At 60.4% G+C, this 17,488-nt stretch overlaps 2 protein-coding genes across 2 annotated transcripts; one reads left to right on the top strand and one right to left on the bottom strand.

Annotated features, from left to right (window-relative positions):
* Positions 1 to 4,456: 4,456 nt before the first annotated feature.
* Positions 4,457 to 6,591, bottom strand: LOC128829412 (three prime repair exonuclease 2-like). The gene is given in 3 exon segments (XM_054014817.1): positions 4,457 to 5,103; positions 5,105 to 5,258; positions 5,997 to 6,591. Coding segments are annotated over 3 exon segments (837 nt in total). The 5' UTR covers positions 6,160 to 6,591; the 3' UTR covers positions 4,457 to 4,583.
* Positions 6,592 to 7,082: 491 nt separating this feature from the next.
* EMD (emerin) lies at positions 7,083 to 12,864 on the top strand. Its single transcript, XM_054014821.1, has 7 exons — positions 7,083 to 7,190; positions 7,549 to 7,641; positions 7,746 to 7,826; positions 8,046 to 8,126; positions 8,385 to 8,485; positions 11,480 to 11,529; positions 11,732 to 12,864. Exons 1-7 carry the CDS (start codon positions 7,109 to 7,111, stop codon positions 11,985 to 11,987), a joined length of 744 nt encoding a protein of 247 aa, XP_053870796.1. The 5' UTR covers positions 7,083 to 7,108; the 3' UTR covers positions 11,988 to 12,864.
* The last annotated feature ends 4,624 nt before the right edge of the window (positions 12,865 to 17,488 follow it).

Here is a 17,488-nt window from a genome sequence, read left to right as displayed (position 1 = left end):
CTCATCCACCCCATCTATCCCCGTACACCCCCATCTCTCTATCCCCATCCAGCCCCTCTATCTATCTATCCACCCACCCCCATACACCCCCCTTTATCTATCCTCATCCACCCCCCATCTATCCCCGTACACCCCCATCTCTCTATCCCCATCCACCCTGTATCTATCCATCCACCCACCCCCGTACACCCCCCTTTATCTATCCTCATCCACCCCATCTATCCCCGTACACCCCCATCTCTCTATCCCCATCCACCCCCTCTATCTATCTATCCACCCACCCCCATACAGCCCCCTTTATCTATCCTCATCCACCCCCCATCTATCCCCGTACACCCCCATCTCTCTATCCCCATCCACCCCCTCTATCTATCTATCCACCCACCCCCATACACCCCCCTTTATCTATCCTCATCCACCCCCCATCTATCCCCGTACACCCCCATCTCTCTATCCCCATCCACCCTGTATCTATCCATCCACCCATCCCCGTACACCCCCCTTTATCTATCCTCATCTACCCCATCTATCCCCGTACACCCCCATCTCTCTATCCCCATCCACCCCCTCTATCTATCTATCCACCCACCCCCATACACCCCCCTTTATCTATCCTCATCCACCCCCCATCTATCCCCGTACACCCCCATCTCTCTATCCCCATCCACCCCCTCTATCTATCTATCCACCCACCCCCGTACACCCCCCTTTATCTATCCTCATCCACCCCCCATCTATCCCCGTACACCCCCATCTCTCTATCCCCATCCACCCCCTCTATCTATCCACCCACCCCCATACAGCCCCCTTTATCTATCCTCATCCACCCCCCATCTATCCCCGTACACCCCCATCTCTCTATCCCCATCCACCCCCTCTATCTATCCACCCACCCCCATACAGCCCCCTTTATCTATCCTCATCCACCCCCCATCTATCCCCGTACACCCCCATCTCTCTATCCCCATCCACCCTGTATCTATCCATCCACCCACCCCCGTACACCCCCCTTTATCTATCCTCATCCACCCCATCTATCCCCGTACACCCCCATCTCTCTATCCCCATCCACCCCCTCTATCTATCTATCCACCCACCCCCATACAGCCCCCTTTATCTATCCTCATCCACCCCCCATCTATCCCCGTACACCCCCATCTCTCTATCCCCATCCACCCCCTCTATCTATCCATCCACCCACCCCCGTACACCCCCCTTTATCTATCCTCATCCACCCCCCATCTATCCCCGTACACCCCCATCTCTCTATCCCCATCCACCCCCTCTATCTATCCACCCACCCCCATACACCCCCCTTTATCTATCCTCATCCACCCCCCATCTATCCCCGTACACCCCCATCTCTCTATCCCCATCCACCCCCTCTATCTATCTATCCACCCACCCCCATACACCCCCCTTTATCTATCCTCATCCACCCCCCATCTATCCCCGTACACCCCCATCTCTCTATCCCCATCCACCCCCTCTATCTATCCATCCACCCCCATACAGCCCCCTTTATCTATCCTCATCCACCCCCCATCTATCCCCGTACACCCCCATCTCTCTATCCCCATCCACCCCCTCTATCTATCTATCCACCCACCCCCATACACCCCCCTTTATCTATCCTCATCCACCCCCCATCTATCCCCGTACACCCCCATCTCTCTATCCCCATCCACCCCCTCTATCTATCTATCCACCCACCCCCGTACACCCCCCTTTATCTATCCTCATCCACCCCCCATCTATCCCCGTACACCCCCATCTCTCTATCCCCATCCACCCCCTCTATCTATCTATCCACCCACCCCCATACACCCCCCTTTATCTATCCTCATCCACCCCCCATCTATCCCCGTACACCCCCATCTCTCTATCCCCATCCACCCCCTCTATCTATCTATCCACCCACCCCCGTACACCCCCCTTTATCTATCCTCATCCACCCCCCATCTATCCCCGTACACCCCCATCTCTCTATCCCCATCCACCCTGTATCTATCCATCCACCCACCCCCGTACACCCCCCTTTATCTATCCTCATCTACCCCATCTATCCCCGTACACCCCCATCTCTCTATCCCCATCCACCCCCTCTATCTATCTATCCACCCACCCCCATACACCCCCCTTTATCTATCCTCATCCACCCCCCATCTATCCCCGTACACCCCCATCTCTCTATCCCCATCCACCCCCTCTATCTATCTATCCACCCACCCCGTACACCCCCCTTTATCTATCCTCATCCACCCCCCATCTATCCCCGTACACCCCCATCTCTCTATCCCCATCCACCCCCTCTATCTATCTATCCACCCACCCCCGTACACCCCCCTTTATCTATCCTCATCCACCCCATCTATCCCCGTACACCCCCATCTCTCTATCCCCATCCACCCCCTCTATCTATCTATCCACCCACCCCCGTACACCCCCCTTTATCTATCCTCATCCACCCCCCATCTATCCCCGTACACCCCCATCTCTCTATCCCCATCCACCCCCTCTATCTATCTATCCACCCACCCCCGTACACCCCCCTTTATCTATCCTCATCCACCCCCCATCTATCCCCGTACACCCCCATCTCTCTATCCCCATCCACCCCCTCTATCTATCTATCCACCCACCCCCGTACACCCCCCTTTATCTATCCTCATCCACCCCCCATCTATCCCCGTACACCCCCATCTCTCTATCCCCATCCACCCCCTCTATCTATCTATCCACCCACCCCCATACACCCCCCTTTATCTATCCTCATCCACCCCCCATCTATCCCCGTACACCCCCATCTCTCTATCCCCATCCACCCCCTCTATCTATCTATCCACCCACCCCCGTACACCCCCCTTTATCTATCCTCATCCACCCCCCATCTATCCCCGTACACCCCCATCTCTCTATCCCCATCCACCCCCTCTATCTATCTATCCACCCACCCCCATACAGCCCCCTTTATCTATCCTCATCCACCCCCCATCTATCCCCGTACACCCCCATCTCTCTATCCCCATCCACCCCCTCTATCTATCTATCCACCCACCCCCGTACACCCCCCTTTATCTATCCTCATCCACCCCATCTATCCCCGTACACCCCCATCTCTCTATCCCCATCCACCCTGTATCTATCCATCCACCCACCCCCGTACACCCCCCTTTATCTATCCTCATCCACCCCCCATCTATCCCCGTACACCCCCATCTCTCTATCCCCATCCACCCCCTCTATCTATCTATCCACCCACCCCCATACACCCCCCTTTATCTATCCTCATCCACCCCCCATCTATCCCCGTACACCCCCATCTCTCTATCCCCATCCACCCCCTCTATCTATCCACCCACCCCCGTACACCCCCCTTTATCTATCCTCATCCACCCCCCATCTATCCCCGTACACCCCCATCTATCTATTTATCTAGCCCATCCATCCCCACACATCCCTTCTATTTCTCCCCACCCACTGTCTCCATCCCTTCCCCTCTTAGCCCCCCCATCCAGCCCCCCCCATCCCCGGGCCCCCCTGTCCCCCGGAAGCACTCCCTATATATCTCTATACGCCATGTCTGCGCTCCAAGTCGTGCCGTGCTCGTGAGTTTTGGTTCGTTCGTTCAGGCCCCCTCGCTCGGTGTCGTGAGATTTATTTTTCCTCCCATCTCCGCCAAAAGAAAACTGACGTCGACAAAGTAAAGACAAGGACACACTAATAAACCAGCGAAGCCCCCCCATCATTCCGCCAGCGTGCCCCCAAAAATATAGAGAACAAAAGTAACAAAAACCAAATAAAAAGAGAAAGAGGGAAAACCTTTCAATGCTTCTCCAGTCTGATTTCCAGGGCTGGGGTGCGGCTGCTTCTGGGGTGGGGGTTGTTTATACAGGGACCCTTCACTCAGCGCCGAGATGCAGCTGCCTCTGGGGTGGGGCGCAGGGGCTGTTAATACAGGGACCCTTTGCTCTCTGCTGGTGGACCTGGGAACTGCAGTCTTTTGGGGTGACGGTCACATGCTGGACACCTGCACCCCAATTTCCCCCAGGGCCCCAAACCCGACGCAAAGTCTCAACTCAGCAAAGCATGCGGCTCCGAGCCTGGCATGTGTTTATTAACAGGAAAAACAAGGGGGGGGGGCATTCAAATCAGTTGCTCAATAAAATAATTTCATTACCCAACCCCAGATCCCTGGATGATCTGACGAATGGAGAGAGGCGTCCACAGGGAACCCAGGAGTCCGGGCTCCCAGTCCCACATCCCCACTCTAACCCGCCAGACCCCATTGCCTTCCCAGAGCCAGAGAGAGAACCCAGGAGAACTGGCTCCCATCCCCCCTGCTCTAACCACCAGACCCCCTCCCCTCCCCGAGCTGGGGAGAGAACCCAGGAATCCTGGAGTCCCAGCCCCCCCTGCTCTAACCACCAGCCCCCCTCCCCTCCCAGAGCTGGGGAGAGAACCCAGGCGTCCTGGTTCCCAGCCCCCACTGCTCTAACCACCAGACCCCCTCCCCTCCCAGAGCCGGGGAGAGAACCCAGGCATCCTGGCTCCGACCCCACTCCCATCCCAGTCCAAGACGCTCACTGCGTGGTGGGGAGGTACATGGGGGTCACATCCCCCCAGGCCCGGGCCTTCCCCGCCGCCCAGCCCATCAGCTGTGGTGCCCTGGCGAGGAAGATGGCGATAAGGGTGCGGACGTCTCCCTCAGCCGAGTGGGCCCCGTCGGGGTCCCTCCCGAAGAGCTCCCGGAAGAGCGCCCCCAGGCTGTACCCCCCCTGACCCCCCAGCCCCAGCTCCTTCATGGCCTGCAGTGTGTCCAGGCAGCCGGTGGCGGGGGGCAGCTCGGCCCCGACGCGCGCCAGCTCCGTCCGCAGCAGGGGGAAGTCGTAGCTCCAGCCGTTGTGGGCCACCAGGCAGAGCGGGGGGGCTTGGCGGGCTAGGAACCCGCCCAGGGCCTGAGCCACGGCCCGGTCCAGGCCTCGCTTCCCGTTCTCCTCCAGGTCCTGCTGGCTCAGCCCCGTGATGCGGGCGGCTTCCGGGGTGAAGGGCTGTTGGGGGTCGATGCACAGGGTGAGCTGGTCCAGGACGCGGGGCAGCCGGGGGGGCGGAGGCGTCCTGCGGCGGGCACTGCAGGAGGGAGTGGCGGTGCAGGGCGAAGAGAGACAGCTCCGTGATGCGGGGGCGGTCCGGGGGCAGGCCGGTGGTCTCCAGGTCGAAGAAGACGAAGGTTTGGAAATCTTGGGGGGCCAGCATGGCTGGGGAGGAAGACGCGTGTGAGCGGAAGCCGGCGATGCGGCTGCCTCTGGGGTGGGGCGCGGGGGCTGTTTATACAGGGAGCCCATGAAAGGGGTAGAGCAGGGAGCCAGGACTCCTGGGTTCTCTGCCTGGCTCTGGGAGGGAAGGGGGGTCTAGTGGTTAGAGCAGTGGGGGGGTGGGAGCCAGGACTCCTGGGTTCTCTCCCCGGCTCTGGGAGGGGAGTGGGGGCTAGTGGTTAGAGCAGTGGGGGGTGGGAGCCAGGACTCCTGGGTTCTCTGCCTGTCTCTGGGAGGGGAGTGGGGGCTAGTGGTTAGAGTGGGGGGGTCTGAGAGCCAGGACTCCTGGGTTCTCTGCCTGGCTCTGGGAGGGAAGGGGGGTCTAGTGGTTAGAGCAGTGGGGGGGTGGGAGCCAGGACTCCTGGGTTCTCTCCCCGGCTCTGGGAGGGGAGTGGGGGCTAGTGGTTAGAGCAGTGGGGGGTGGGAGCCAGGACTCCTGGGTTCTCTGCCTGTCTCTGGGAGGGGAGTGGGGGCTAGTGGTTAGAGTGGGGGGGTCTGAGAGCCAGGACTCCTGGGTTCTCTGCCTGGCTCTGGGAGGGAAGGGGGGTCTAGTGGTTAGAGCAGTGGGGGGTGGGAGCCAGGACTCCTGAGTTCTCTGCCTGGCTCTGGGAGGGGAGCGGGGGCTGGTGGTTAGAGAAGGGGGGGCTGGGAGCCAGGACTCCTGGGTTCTTCAGCACTCACCCACCACGTGACTGCAGTTAAGCTTCTCCCTGGCTGTGTGCCTCAGTTTCCCCTCTGTTGTGTGCAGATAGCTCGTCTCCCGGCTGGTTGGTGTCTGCTCCCCGGCGCTGAGAGAGCTCTCGGGGGCGGCGCCAGGGAGGGCTAAGGGTCGGTCACTTGCCATCTGCGGGGGCGGGGGCCGGTTCCTCGTTCCCGGGGAAACCGAAACTGCCCCAGGCAAAGCGATGAGTCACCGGGGCTCTTTTCGGAGTCTGCTTCCCCTTGGGGGTGTGGGGGGAACGCCCTGCCAGCGCCAAGGGAACCCAGGCGTCCTGGCTCCCAGCCCCCGCCCTGCCAGCGCCCAGGGAACCCAGGCGTCCTGGCTCCCAGCCCCCGCCCTGCCAGCGCCCAGGGAACCCAGGCGTCCTGGCTCCCAGCCCCCGCTCCCTTCCCGCCGCCACCATGAGACCCCACCCGGAGCACAGATGGGACCCAGGCGTCCTGGCTGGGTCCCAGCCCCCCCCCAGCTCTGGGGCAGCAGGAATTCACGGAGCCACAAACAGCCCCGGGCCCCGCACGGCAGCTACTAGCCACGTGGGGAAACTGAGGCAGACGGTGTGTGTGGGGGGGGGGTGGAGGCTGCCGGGCGCCCCACCCCGCTGGGATCCGGGGGGGGAGTTTCCCGTGGGGGGGGGGAGCGTTGCGAGAGGGACAGGAGAGAGATGGGCGGGGCGCTCTGGAAGGGGCGTTGCTAGGCTGGGGGGGGCGTTGCTAGGGGGCCGTACAAAATGGGCGGGGCGTTGCCAGGGCCGGGGCAGGCTGGAAGGGGCGTTGCTATGGACGGGGCAGGCTGGAAGGGGCGTTGCCAGGGGCGGGGCGTGATGGGCGGGGCGTTGCTATGGACGGGGCAGGCTGGAAGGGGCGTTGCCAGGGGCGGGGCGTGATGGGCGGGGCGTTGCTATGGACGGGGCAGGCTGGAAGGGGCGTTGCCAGGGGCGGGGCGTGATGGGCGGGGCGTTGCCCAGGCCCGGCCCCTCCCCCTCGTGTCACTTCCGGTCGCTGCTGGCGCCTCCTGTCCTGGGCCTGCTCCGCGCGCCGGAACCGCGGGCCCCGACCCCCCCCCCCGCCGGGCCATGGAGCGGTACCGGGGGCTGACGGACACCGAGCTCATCGCCATGCTGCAGCGCTACGGCATCGCGCACGGGCCCGTCGTGGGTACGGGGCGCCGCGGGGGGAGGGGGCTGGGGGCGCCGCGGGGGGAGGGGGAACTTGGGGTGCTGTGGGGGGAGGGGTCTCTGGGGAGGGGGTGCTGGGGGCGCTGCGGGGGGAGGGGTGTCGGGATGGGGGAAGTTGGGGCGCTGCGGGGGGAGGGGGGACTGGGGGCGCTGCGGGGGGAGGGGTGTCGGGATGGGGGAAGTTGGGGTGCTGTGGGGGGAGGGGTCTCTGGGGAGGGGGGGCTGGGCGGGGGGAGTTGGGGTGCTGCAAGGGGGGGCAATCTGTGAGGGAGGGGCAGGGCACCATGGGGGCCCACCTGACCCCCCCCCCCCATTGTCTCCCCTTCTCGGCCCCCCAGGATCGACCCGGAAGCTGTACGAGAGGAAGATCTGCGAATACGAGAGCCAGCGCACCAAGCTATCGTCCCCAGGGGGGGCTGGGGGCTACTCAGGTGAGTGGGGGGCCAGGAGGGGTGGGGAGGGGCCGGGAGGGGCCAGCAGCAGCCACTGACCCCCCCCCCCCTTTCCTGTGTGTCTCTTCCCTCCCGCCCCCCAGATCCCGGCACCACTGAGACCTACATCCGGGAATCTTACAGCTACCCCCGGCATGAGGAGCGGCGCCGCTATGGGGCAGATGGTGAGAGGGGGCTGTGGGTCAGGAGTGAGGGGCACCTGTGGGGGGTGAGCAGATGGTGAGAGGGGGCTGTGGGTCAGGTGTGAGGGGCACCGGTAGAGTTTTCCGAGACTTGGGGTACCGTGGCCGAGGTGTCTGAATGTTCCTGTCTGCTGTGGGGGTGGGGCTTGGAGGTGCCTCCCACTGACCCCCCCCCCCCCCCCGTCTCTCTCTGCCCCCCAGACTCCAGCCACACCACGACGTACACGCGGGAGCTGTATGATTTCCCTCGTCGTGAGGGTCGCACCGGCTACCTGGGCGATGGTGAGTGGGGGGCGGGTAGGGGGGCAGCATTTCCTCTGGTGGGGGTGGCAAGGGGGGGATACAGAGCAGCGAGGATGTGGGGGGAATACGAAGGCGGGAAGGGGAGTCTGGTACGATTCCCTTGGCCTGGGCTTGACACCCCATCCCCCGCGCCATGTTCACATTCCTGCAGCAGGGAGTTCCAAGGGTGGAGCTCCAGTAGGGAAGGGGAGAGCCATGCCCAGCCCCCCATCTCACCCCACTCCTCTCTGCCCCCAGACATGGACACCGAGTCCTACGAAGAATCTTCCTCCTCCTCCTCCTCCTGGCTCTATGGGGCAGCCCCAGGTCCCCTGGGGGAAGCCACTGCCCGCCAGCCGGTAAGTCAACCCCTGGGTGTGTGGGGGTGGGACGTAACCTCCCCAAATAACGTCTCGGGGGTGCGGGCAGCCTGGCCTGGGAAAGGCAGAAGGCACGGGTGTCTCTCTCTCCCCCCACCCCTTTGGCGCTATCAACTTTCCAGTCCCCTCACTCCCCCCTGCTTGGTCCTACCACCTCCAACCCCCAACTCTACCCCCATCCCAGCACCGTGGGGGGCAATCCTGGATTCGGCCGCTGGCCCGGCCCGAAAAACTCGAACCTTAAACCGTTTGCTGCCAGGAGATGTTGGGCCCAGCGGAGCCGGAACTGAATTTTGGCAAAATTGTCTAAAAACCGATGCAACTTCCCGGGAGCTGATTTTCGGCCGGGTCGATAAATTCTCTCGTCGGTAGTTTGCCCCTGTAGGAAAGATAAAGAACCAGCCCCGGAGAGTTTAATACAGACAGAAACACTGCCCGTCTCCGGGACACCGTCTTGTGCCGCGGCGTTACGTCCCCCAACGCGGTCAGCTCCCAAAACGACCCTCGTAATGGATGATTTGACAATTTACCAGCCACTCCCCGGCCCTAAAGCCCAGTCCAGTTCTTTGTCTTGTTCTGTCCCCTGGCCTCCCACGTACTCCCGAGCGTGTCCTGGGCAGAACATTTCTACTTGGGACAAAGTTCTCCTGTTCTAAGAGCAAAACCCACTTCAGCTTCGCAAAAGGAGACGGCACGGATTTGAACAGGGGGATCAGGAACCGGAGGCTGGTTCAGGGCAGGGACCGGCTAGAAATGTATTCTGAGATACTGTTCTGGTGATAGCGTGAACTTTCTTAGTGTACGTGATGTGATAAGAATTATTGTGTGTGTGTGTGTGTGTGTGTGTGTGTGTGTGTGTGAAATATAACCCCACAAAAGTGAGTTTCAGGAAACTTTGTTTTGAAATTGAATTTCATTATTTCGGGGCTAAAATTTGGCTTCGGAATTTGGTTCCCCTGCCAGTTTGGGTTCGTTTTCTGTTCTCTCACGGTGGTTACGTTATTTGAACAGGCTGTGTGAGATCGAGACAGAAATTACCCGCCGTTCCGCCTCGTGAGATAATGTCGTCATCTAAACAAGTCGAGATTTTCCCCCCAAAAGGCTCTTTTCTAACCAAAAAAATAATTGTTTGGAGCCCGTCCATTTTCTGGGTTTTCTTGCCTGGCGCCCGTTGTTTGCGGACGGGGTTCGGAAGCGAGTGACTGTCGAGCTGGGTGACGTTTTTCAGCCCGTGGCAGCGTGCGGCGGAGAGATTCTGCGGTGGGACCAGTCCTGGGGCTCTCCCCCGGCTGGGCGTCCCCATTGCAAAGTCCGGGCGGGCGATCACGCTGCATTGGGAACCTGGGTTTACAATTGCCGGCCCTGGGGGTCCCGGCCGAGGCTGGGCTGTGTAGCCGGGGCTGAGGGTTTTCTAACCCTCTCCATGTGCGTGTGGACCGTCGAGGGGCCCGCAGCTGACAGCGAGCCCAGGGCAGCGATGCTTTTGCGAGTCGCTCGGACTGGGGGGGGGGCTGGCTGGGCTTGTGAAGCCACAGCCAGTGTTTCGCCGTTCGCCCCCCAGGGGCGTGTGGGCACCGCTAATTTATCCCCCTCCCCCCCCGCAAAGTCGTAAGTTAAGTCTCCACAAGCGGCAGTACGTGGGAGGGTCCCTTTTCACTCGCCGCGGCCGCTCAGGTTAGCCGCCAAATTCAGCCCCCATGGGTAGGCGCGGCACAAATCAGGTTTCATTGATTTTAATAATTGCGTCCGATAACGGTTGGTTTTGAGCCCCTTTTATTCCAATTTTTTATTTTATGGGTTGAAAAGTTCTCAGGTGAGCAAAATTCTGGGTTTGAAGCATTTTTTTTTTTTTTAATCCATTTACATTTTCCCAGGTGGGAACAACAGTGTAACGACCGTGGCCCCTGAGATTTAGCCTGAATTCTCTCTGCTGGATACTCTAGGATCAACCCCACACCTAGAGATACTCACCTGCTCGGCTAAATTGGGGGGGTTAAGCATTTTTATTTTAGTCTATTTAAATTTGCACTGTTGCAGGCAGTTACGGGGGAAAAGGGCAGGGATCGGGGGAGGGGAGACAATAATTATTTGATGACCCTAGACAGTGAGATTGAAAAATGTAAACTTCATACCCGTTAAAACAGCAACATCCCGTATCCAAGTGTAGAAAGCAAGTCCCCGTAAATACACTCTAACGAGCGCTCCCAGCTGTCCAGTTCTAGTATTATCCCATTTTCTTTTTGGTTCTGTGTGTTTGGGGAAATTGAGGCTTCCGGGGATCGACCGCTAAAAATCGACTCCGTCCCGTTGGATTTGCAGTTGATGCGGTGGCAAATGAAAATTGAATCCCACCCTTCTAGTTCCTCCCTTTTTATTTCTGAGCAAGGTCTCAAACGTGAGGTCCAGGCCCGTCATGTCGCGGGGGGCTGGGCGAGATGTTACACCCACTTCCGGTCAGTCTCCAGGAGAGTTCTTCGCTGCTGCCATCTCTTGGAGAGGCGGCTGCAGTAGAGGGACAGGAAACCACCTTTTTACTCCCCTTTCGAAGGGAGTTAAATGAAGTGGCCTTAATTTAGCCTCAAGTCTCTCTACTCTAGTATCAAAGTGCAGCTGCAGGGAGGGTCCATAAGGCACCTATGTACCTAGGAATGCTGGCCACACTGTTGTTTCAGTTAGGGTGAGCTGCCCCCTTCCCCCATTTGTACCCCCCAGACCGCTTGCCTTTAGTATCTCATGTCTTCTAGTATCTGCTGTCCCCACAACAATAGGCGGCAGTTTGGGTGTGCAGGATGTGGGGAGGGGAAACCCCAGTTTAAGGCTTGTATTGCAGCACCGTCCCTGTAGAGGGGATATGCAAATTACCCCCTAGGCAGAGCCAGAGTATGCAAACGAGGGAGGGCGTGGCCTGCATTACCAGGCTGCCCCTGTAGAGGGGGTTCTGCCCCCCCTCGCTGATGGTGCGTTTCCTTGCAGATCGGAGAGGCCGCGTCCTACACCCCGAGCAGGTCGGAGGAGACCGAGAGGTGAGACGGGGTCGTGGCGTGGTTGGGTACCCCTTGGGAGGGTGCTACCTGGCATTGAGCTGGGGCAATGGGGGGGGGTGGATGGTGTGGTTTGTGGGGGGTGCTGCTAGCCGTGGGGGCAGAGGTGGGGGAGATGCCAGGATGGGGGGAGCTGTAAGCACTAACCGCTGCCCCCCCCCTTTCTTTTTCCCTCGCCGAGCAGGGACGGCGTCTCCTACCAGCGGGTCTGCCAGGCTCGCCCGGCCCCGCCCCCCATGCGGGTGGAGCCGCGCCGGGCCATCCACCCCCTGCCCCGCGGGGGGCCGGGCGGGGCCGCAGGGGGAGGCTCCCGGCGCTTCCTGCCTCTCTGGCTTCAGCTGCTGCTCTTCGGGGTGCTCGCGGCCTTCCTGGTCTACGTGTACTGCGCCCTGCAGGGCGGCGCCGACGACAACCCGTTCGCGCTGCACCACGAGGAGTGAGGGGGCGCCCGGCCTGTCCCCTCTATGGGCCCACGACCCATTGCCCTGCCCCCCGACGCCCACATCCAGTCTCTCAGCCCCCCCAGGGGCCCACGTCCCATCTCCTGGCCCCCCTGTCCTGTCCCCCTCCTCCCCAGGCACCCCCAGGGGCCCACGACCCATTGCCCTGCCCCCTGATGCCCACGTCCCGGTTCTCAGCCCCCCTGTCCTGTCCCCTTCCTCCCCAGGCACCCACGTCCCATCTCTCAGCCCCCGTCCTGTCCCCCTCCTCCCCAGGCACCCCCAGGGGCCCACGTCCCATCTCTCAACCACCCATCCTGCTCAGGGATGGTTATTGGTGAGGGGCTCCACAGCTGCCCCCACCTCCAGTAGGGCGGGGTCCCTGCTGGCGCCTGGTGTGTTTACGTAGGGCCTATGCTAAGTGCCTCCCGGCTCTGCCCTGACCTGTGCCTACCCCATTCCCCCAGGGGTTAACACTATGGTGGGGGGGGGCGAGGGTCCCAACACACACTGCAGCTCCTGCCTAATCCAGGATCATCTCTGCCCCTCCCATGCTCCTCTCCACGCTCCCCCCTGGAGCTCTTCTCCCCCTCCCCCTCCCCCACCCTGGAGTCGTTCCACTCCTTTTTTGGGGGGGCAGGGAAACTCGACTGCTTCCCCTCCCCCCAAGTGTCAGGGGGGGCTGTTGCCTCCCCAGGGGAATCGGTGACCAAGTGGTGCTGGTTAGGTTTTGCTTTTGTAATCTGCTTGGGCAGGTGGTGGTGGAGCAGGGTCTGGGGGGGGGCGGGGGTCGCTGCATTTTCCTAGCCAAGGGGTTTGCTTTTGAAACAAACCAGCCGTGTGGGAGCCACTCAATAAAATTGGGGCTTTTTTTGGTTGTTTTGTAAAATTTGGGCTTGTTTGTTTGGGGGGGGATGTGCCCTAAGCCAGCCACCCCCCTACATGTGATAGCCCATCTGTGCCAGCCACGCCTCTGCCCCCCTGGAACCAGTCACACACACACACCCCCCCCCAGCTCCCTGCTACGGCAACTCCACCCTCAAATAACACTGCACAGAGCCAGGACTCCTGGGTTCTCCCCCTGGCTCTGGGAGGGCTGGGAGCCAGGACTCCTGGGTTCTCTTCCCAGCTGTGGGAGGGCTGGGCTCCAGGACTCCTGGGTTCTCTTCCCGGCTCTGGCAGGGGTGTGGGGGAGGGGGGAATGTAATGGCGTTGAGTAGGGCCGGGGAGCTGGTGGACGGATTTTCAGCTGGTCTCCTGCCCACCTCAGAACAAAGTGCGACTGAAGTCATAATTGGCCGGGCCTTCCTGCTTCTAGGCCTGGAACCGCTGCCCGGCCGTGCGCGAATTCTGCCGCGGAGTCTTCACCGGCCCCTGGGCCGAGCCCCAAACCCTCAGCTCCAAGTCCCATTCGATGGGGTTTGAAAGACGGGACGGCTGAGACAGGAGCTGCTCTGGAAATGCCAGATTCCCCCACAGCTCACCCAAGGGGGTGTTAGCTGCTGTGCCTCAGTTTCCCCATCTATATAATGCGGCTAGTACACCAGAGAGTGGGAGACGGGCTGTCCCAAAGACATCTCTTCTCCACGGCCAGGCTGGTGGGTCTGGTTCTCATGCTCAGGATTACCAGATTTGGGGCGGGGAAGGGTTCCCCCCCCCGAAAATCAGCCAGGATGTTGGGAGATTTTTCACCTCCCCCTGCAGCCCAGGGCATGGCTCGTCTGGGCCCGTCACACTGGGGGGCACCTCAGTCTCCCCCAGCCAACAGTTCAGCCTCTCAGCCATGGGGCTCAACCGCGGGGAACTGAAGAGGCTCCGGCTGGGACAGCATGCTTTGCCCAGGCCCCGCGTAGAAGAACTCGGCAAAGACACCGTCCGTCCAGGCTGAATTTGGAAGATCCCGTTCGTTCACTACTTGTTCTGGGCTCAAGTCACCGCCTCACCTGCTCTGTGTTCAGCTCTACAGCCGGAGCGCCGGGCGTCCCTCCCGCCAAGGCACCTTTTCTAATCCTTGAATCATTCTCATGGCGCTTCTCCGATGCCTCCCCGCCTGATCAACGTCCTTCTAGAGCTGTGGCTGCAGGATCGCTGCAGCGGTCACACCAGGGCCGAATCCACCTACGCGAGTGTCCCCTCTCGGCACCCCAGGGGGGCATTAGCTCTTTCGGCCGCAGGTCGCACTGACAGCTCCGCCGCAAGCCCCCAGTCTTTTCCAGAGTCGCTGCTTCCCAGTCCCCCCCAGCAGGTCAGCGCGGCCGGCAGTTTGTTCCCACTGAGCCGTGTTCAAACACACACGTCCCCAACACTGCAGCTTGGGCGGTAGCAGCGCCTCATCCTCTGTTATTTCCCGCGGCGGGGGCCGTGTCCATCATACATTACCACAGGGGTCAGGCGGACCCAAGGCAAACACCTTCCGGCGGTCAACATTGGTGACATCTACACGAGTCCCTTAGCGACCAAACCTGGGAGCTCATTACAAGAAATGAAGTTAATTTGACAGGATCTACTTTTTCTAAGCCCGGGTGCTTGGTGTTAACTATATTGCCGTCTTTCTTAAGAGAGCAGACACTACAGGACTCGCTTACCTTCCCCGGGCTCAATATCCCGCATTCTCTTTCTTCCAGCCTGCTGGAGCGTCCCCTGTGCCCCACCCGTAATGAAAACCCCCATTGCTGGGCCGGCCAGCTCTTTTCAAACTCTTGGCTGCGAGTTCTACGAGCCGGCTGCTCTAAAAATGTCCAGCTTTGAGTAAAAAGAAGAACAGGAGTACTTGTGGCACCTTAGAGAAATTTTGTTAGTCTCTAAGGTGCCACAAGTACTCCTGTTCTTTTTGCGGATACAGACTAACACGGCTGTTACTCTGAAACTTGTCAGCTTTGAGTAGCTGGTGTTTGATGTGCACCAGGGATCCTAGTGGAACGGAAGGAGGGTCATCACTGTCCTTTTCTGCATTATTATTGATCATGGGGAAGGGCAGGTTAGGATCGTTGCGGGTGGGGCTGGGACCGCGTGCTGCCGGCTAGGCCCGCCCAGCGGGATGATGCCGTGATCACTGCTTGAGCTTGCAGGTGACACACAGGTTGTCACCAGCCATCCCTTGGCACACGAGCATGACCTCGCTGCTCGCCTGGTGACCTGCCCGCAAGCCATCGTACTTCAATCCGACCACCTGCACGTGTCTCGGTGTAGACCCTTAACCCAGAGAGATTGGCTGTTGGAACAGCGTAGCGGGGGGCAGTAGATGGCCTGTTGATTTCAGGCCATTTCTCCGGTTGGCCGAGAGCAGTTTGAATTCTCCTCTCATCCCGTCCTCTGCAGACTTTGGGGGTGCGCGCTGGGCTGGTACCCCGACCTTTACAAAGATACTGAATAGAACAGACCCCTTGAGAACGACTCTGAGGAGACTTCCCACCAGTTGTGCACCTGCCTGCCAGGAGCTGAGGGAATACTGTAAGTTGGGGCTTGCCGTAGCTGGGAACTTTTTTGGTGAAAACTGCATTGACCGTTTTCGGTCCTTGCTGCGGTTCCTTAAATTCCCGACAGCGTCTCCTCCTGCAAGGACAGGGTCTGGCTACGGCCCGAGCCCTGGGGTGGCAGGTAGATCGGCTCATTTCCAAACCTCCTGTCACTGAGTCGTCTCTGAGAGCTCGGCCCTGCCGGGTCCCGCCTAACTGCTGAAAACCGCTGTGGTGGGGGTCTCCTAACAGGCGGGGTGCTGAGAGGTTGGGACACTCGGTGTCTCAGTCACTTGGGCTCACGAATGGCCTCTCCTGTTGCCGTCTCGCTGCTGTTTGTACAGCGCCGTGTTTCCAGCCCGCTGCGTCTGTTCCGTGGCAGGCGAGGCCAGGCAGGAGCCGACGCCGGGGAGCGGCCCGGGCCCCTGGAAAGGCAGCGAGCTGCTGACCTAGGAGAGCAGCGGAGGGGCGGCCACTGGCTCAGTGTGGCTGCGGTTGCCGCAGCCCCTGCAGTGGGTCTGTGGCCCCCTGGCACCACACAGCCTGAGTAGACTCCAAACACTGCTTCCCCCGCCCCAGACACCTGGGTCCTGCAGCTGTCACCTGCACCCAGCTGCTCCCTCCTTCCCCCTGCTCAGGATGCAGCCGCCGCCCCCGCCTTTACACCCGGCCAATGGCCGGCGGGTCCAGCTGCGCATGTGCAGGGAAGCCTAGTTGGGTCTAAGACACTAGGTGGCAGCAGGGAGCCCTGGGGGGGATTGGGGGTCTCCTTGCTCCCAGCTCAGGCCGAGGATCCCAGCTCCACCTCACCCCACAGGGGACCCAGTCGCAGGAGTCCCCCTCCGCGGTGCTCGACTGCCACGACTCTAGCGTCTAAGGCAGGGGCGGGGGGGCGGGTGAGGATATGGATGGAACAGGGACCCCCAAAGCTCCCTAGAGCGCCACTAATCGCTGAGACAAGCAGGGCAGAGCCGGTGGGGGACTGACCCTATGAGAAAAGGAGTAAAAAAAATCTTCAATGAATCAAACATTGAACCCTCCAAGCTCTGGGGCTAGGCCGCCCCCTTGCGCAGTAACACGCTGTGGAGGGTGAAATGCTCCAGGAACCCCAATAACAACAGGGGATTCCAGCTTGACTGGGGCTGTGGCGCGTCCGAAGGGGCTGCGGTGAGAGAGGATCCGGGCCGAGCTGAGCCGTTCGCACCGAGCGACCGTCCCGTGATTCAATGTCACGATCCCACAGCGGGTCAGCTCAGAAAGGGAACTTGGTATGTGCAAATCAGACACAGGAGTGAGACACCTGCAAGCTGCACGGAAAATCTTTCAAAACAGCGTGAAAGTCTCAGTCCAAACCTACACCCCACAGCCGTTAATCAGAGGGGAGCCCCACGCCGGAGCCATTCTGTTCCGGGGACAGATCTGAGGAGTCTAGAGAGGCGGCTTGGGAAGAAATTAAACCGTAATAAGGCCCTAGAAATGTGGGATTCACCCATGAGTCCTGCAGGAACTCAGCTATGAAACTGCAGCACCACTTGGGATCTTGGTAAACTGAGAACTGGGCTAGAGAAGAAATGAAATTCAGTGAAGAGGGGCTAAGCTTTGGGAAGAAAAAGCAAGTGCACCAGTACAGAACGGGGGAGAACTGGCTGGGCAGCAGCGTTGCTGGGAGTTGTGGTGGATCACAACCTGAACAGGAGTCAGCAACGCGCTGCTGTTGGGAAAAAAGCACATACAATTTTCGGTTGCATGAACAGAGGCGTGGCTGCAGGTCCCAGGAGGTGACAGTCCGGCTCTGCTTGGCCCAGGCGAGGCCTCAGTTGGAGGAGGGTGTCCACTGCACAGAAAGGATGTGGAGACACTGGGTAGGACCCAGAGGCAAGCGACAAAGCCGATCAAAGGGGTGGGACGCCAGCTATGTGAGCAAAGGCTGCAGGAAGTGAGAACGCTCAGTTTGGAAAAGAGATTAAGGGGGGACACGCGAGCGCTCTTCGACTACTCGAAAGGCTGCCATAGAAAAGATGGAGACAGGTGGTTCTCGCTGGCCCC

This window comes from Malaclemys terrapin, assembly GCF_027887155.1.
Source record: "Malaclemys terrapin pileata isolate rMalTer1 chromosome 20 unlocalized genomic scaffold, rMalTer1.hap1 SUPER_20_unloc_1, whole genome shotgun sequence".
In the NCBI taxonomy this organism is placed as follows: domain Eukaryota; kingdom Metazoa; phylum Chordata; order Testudines; family Emydidae; genus Malaclemys; species Malaclemys terrapin.
Note: the sequence above shows the minus strand (reverse complement) of the source record. Positions and strands in the feature narration are given on the sequence as shown.

Coding starts and splice junctions, on each gene's coding strand:
- EMD (XM_054014821.1), top strand. CDS start 7,109: ATGGAGCGGTACCGGGGGCTGACGGACACCGAGCTCATCGCCATGCTG. Junction 7,642..7,745: donor GGGGGCTGGGGGCTACTCAG/GTGAGTGGGGGG, acceptor CCCGCCCCCCAG/ATCCCGGCACCACTGAGACC. Junction 11,530..11,731: donor AGGTCGGAGGAGACCGAGAG/GTGAGACGGGGT, acceptor CTCGCCGAGCAG/GGACGGCGTCTCCTACCAGC.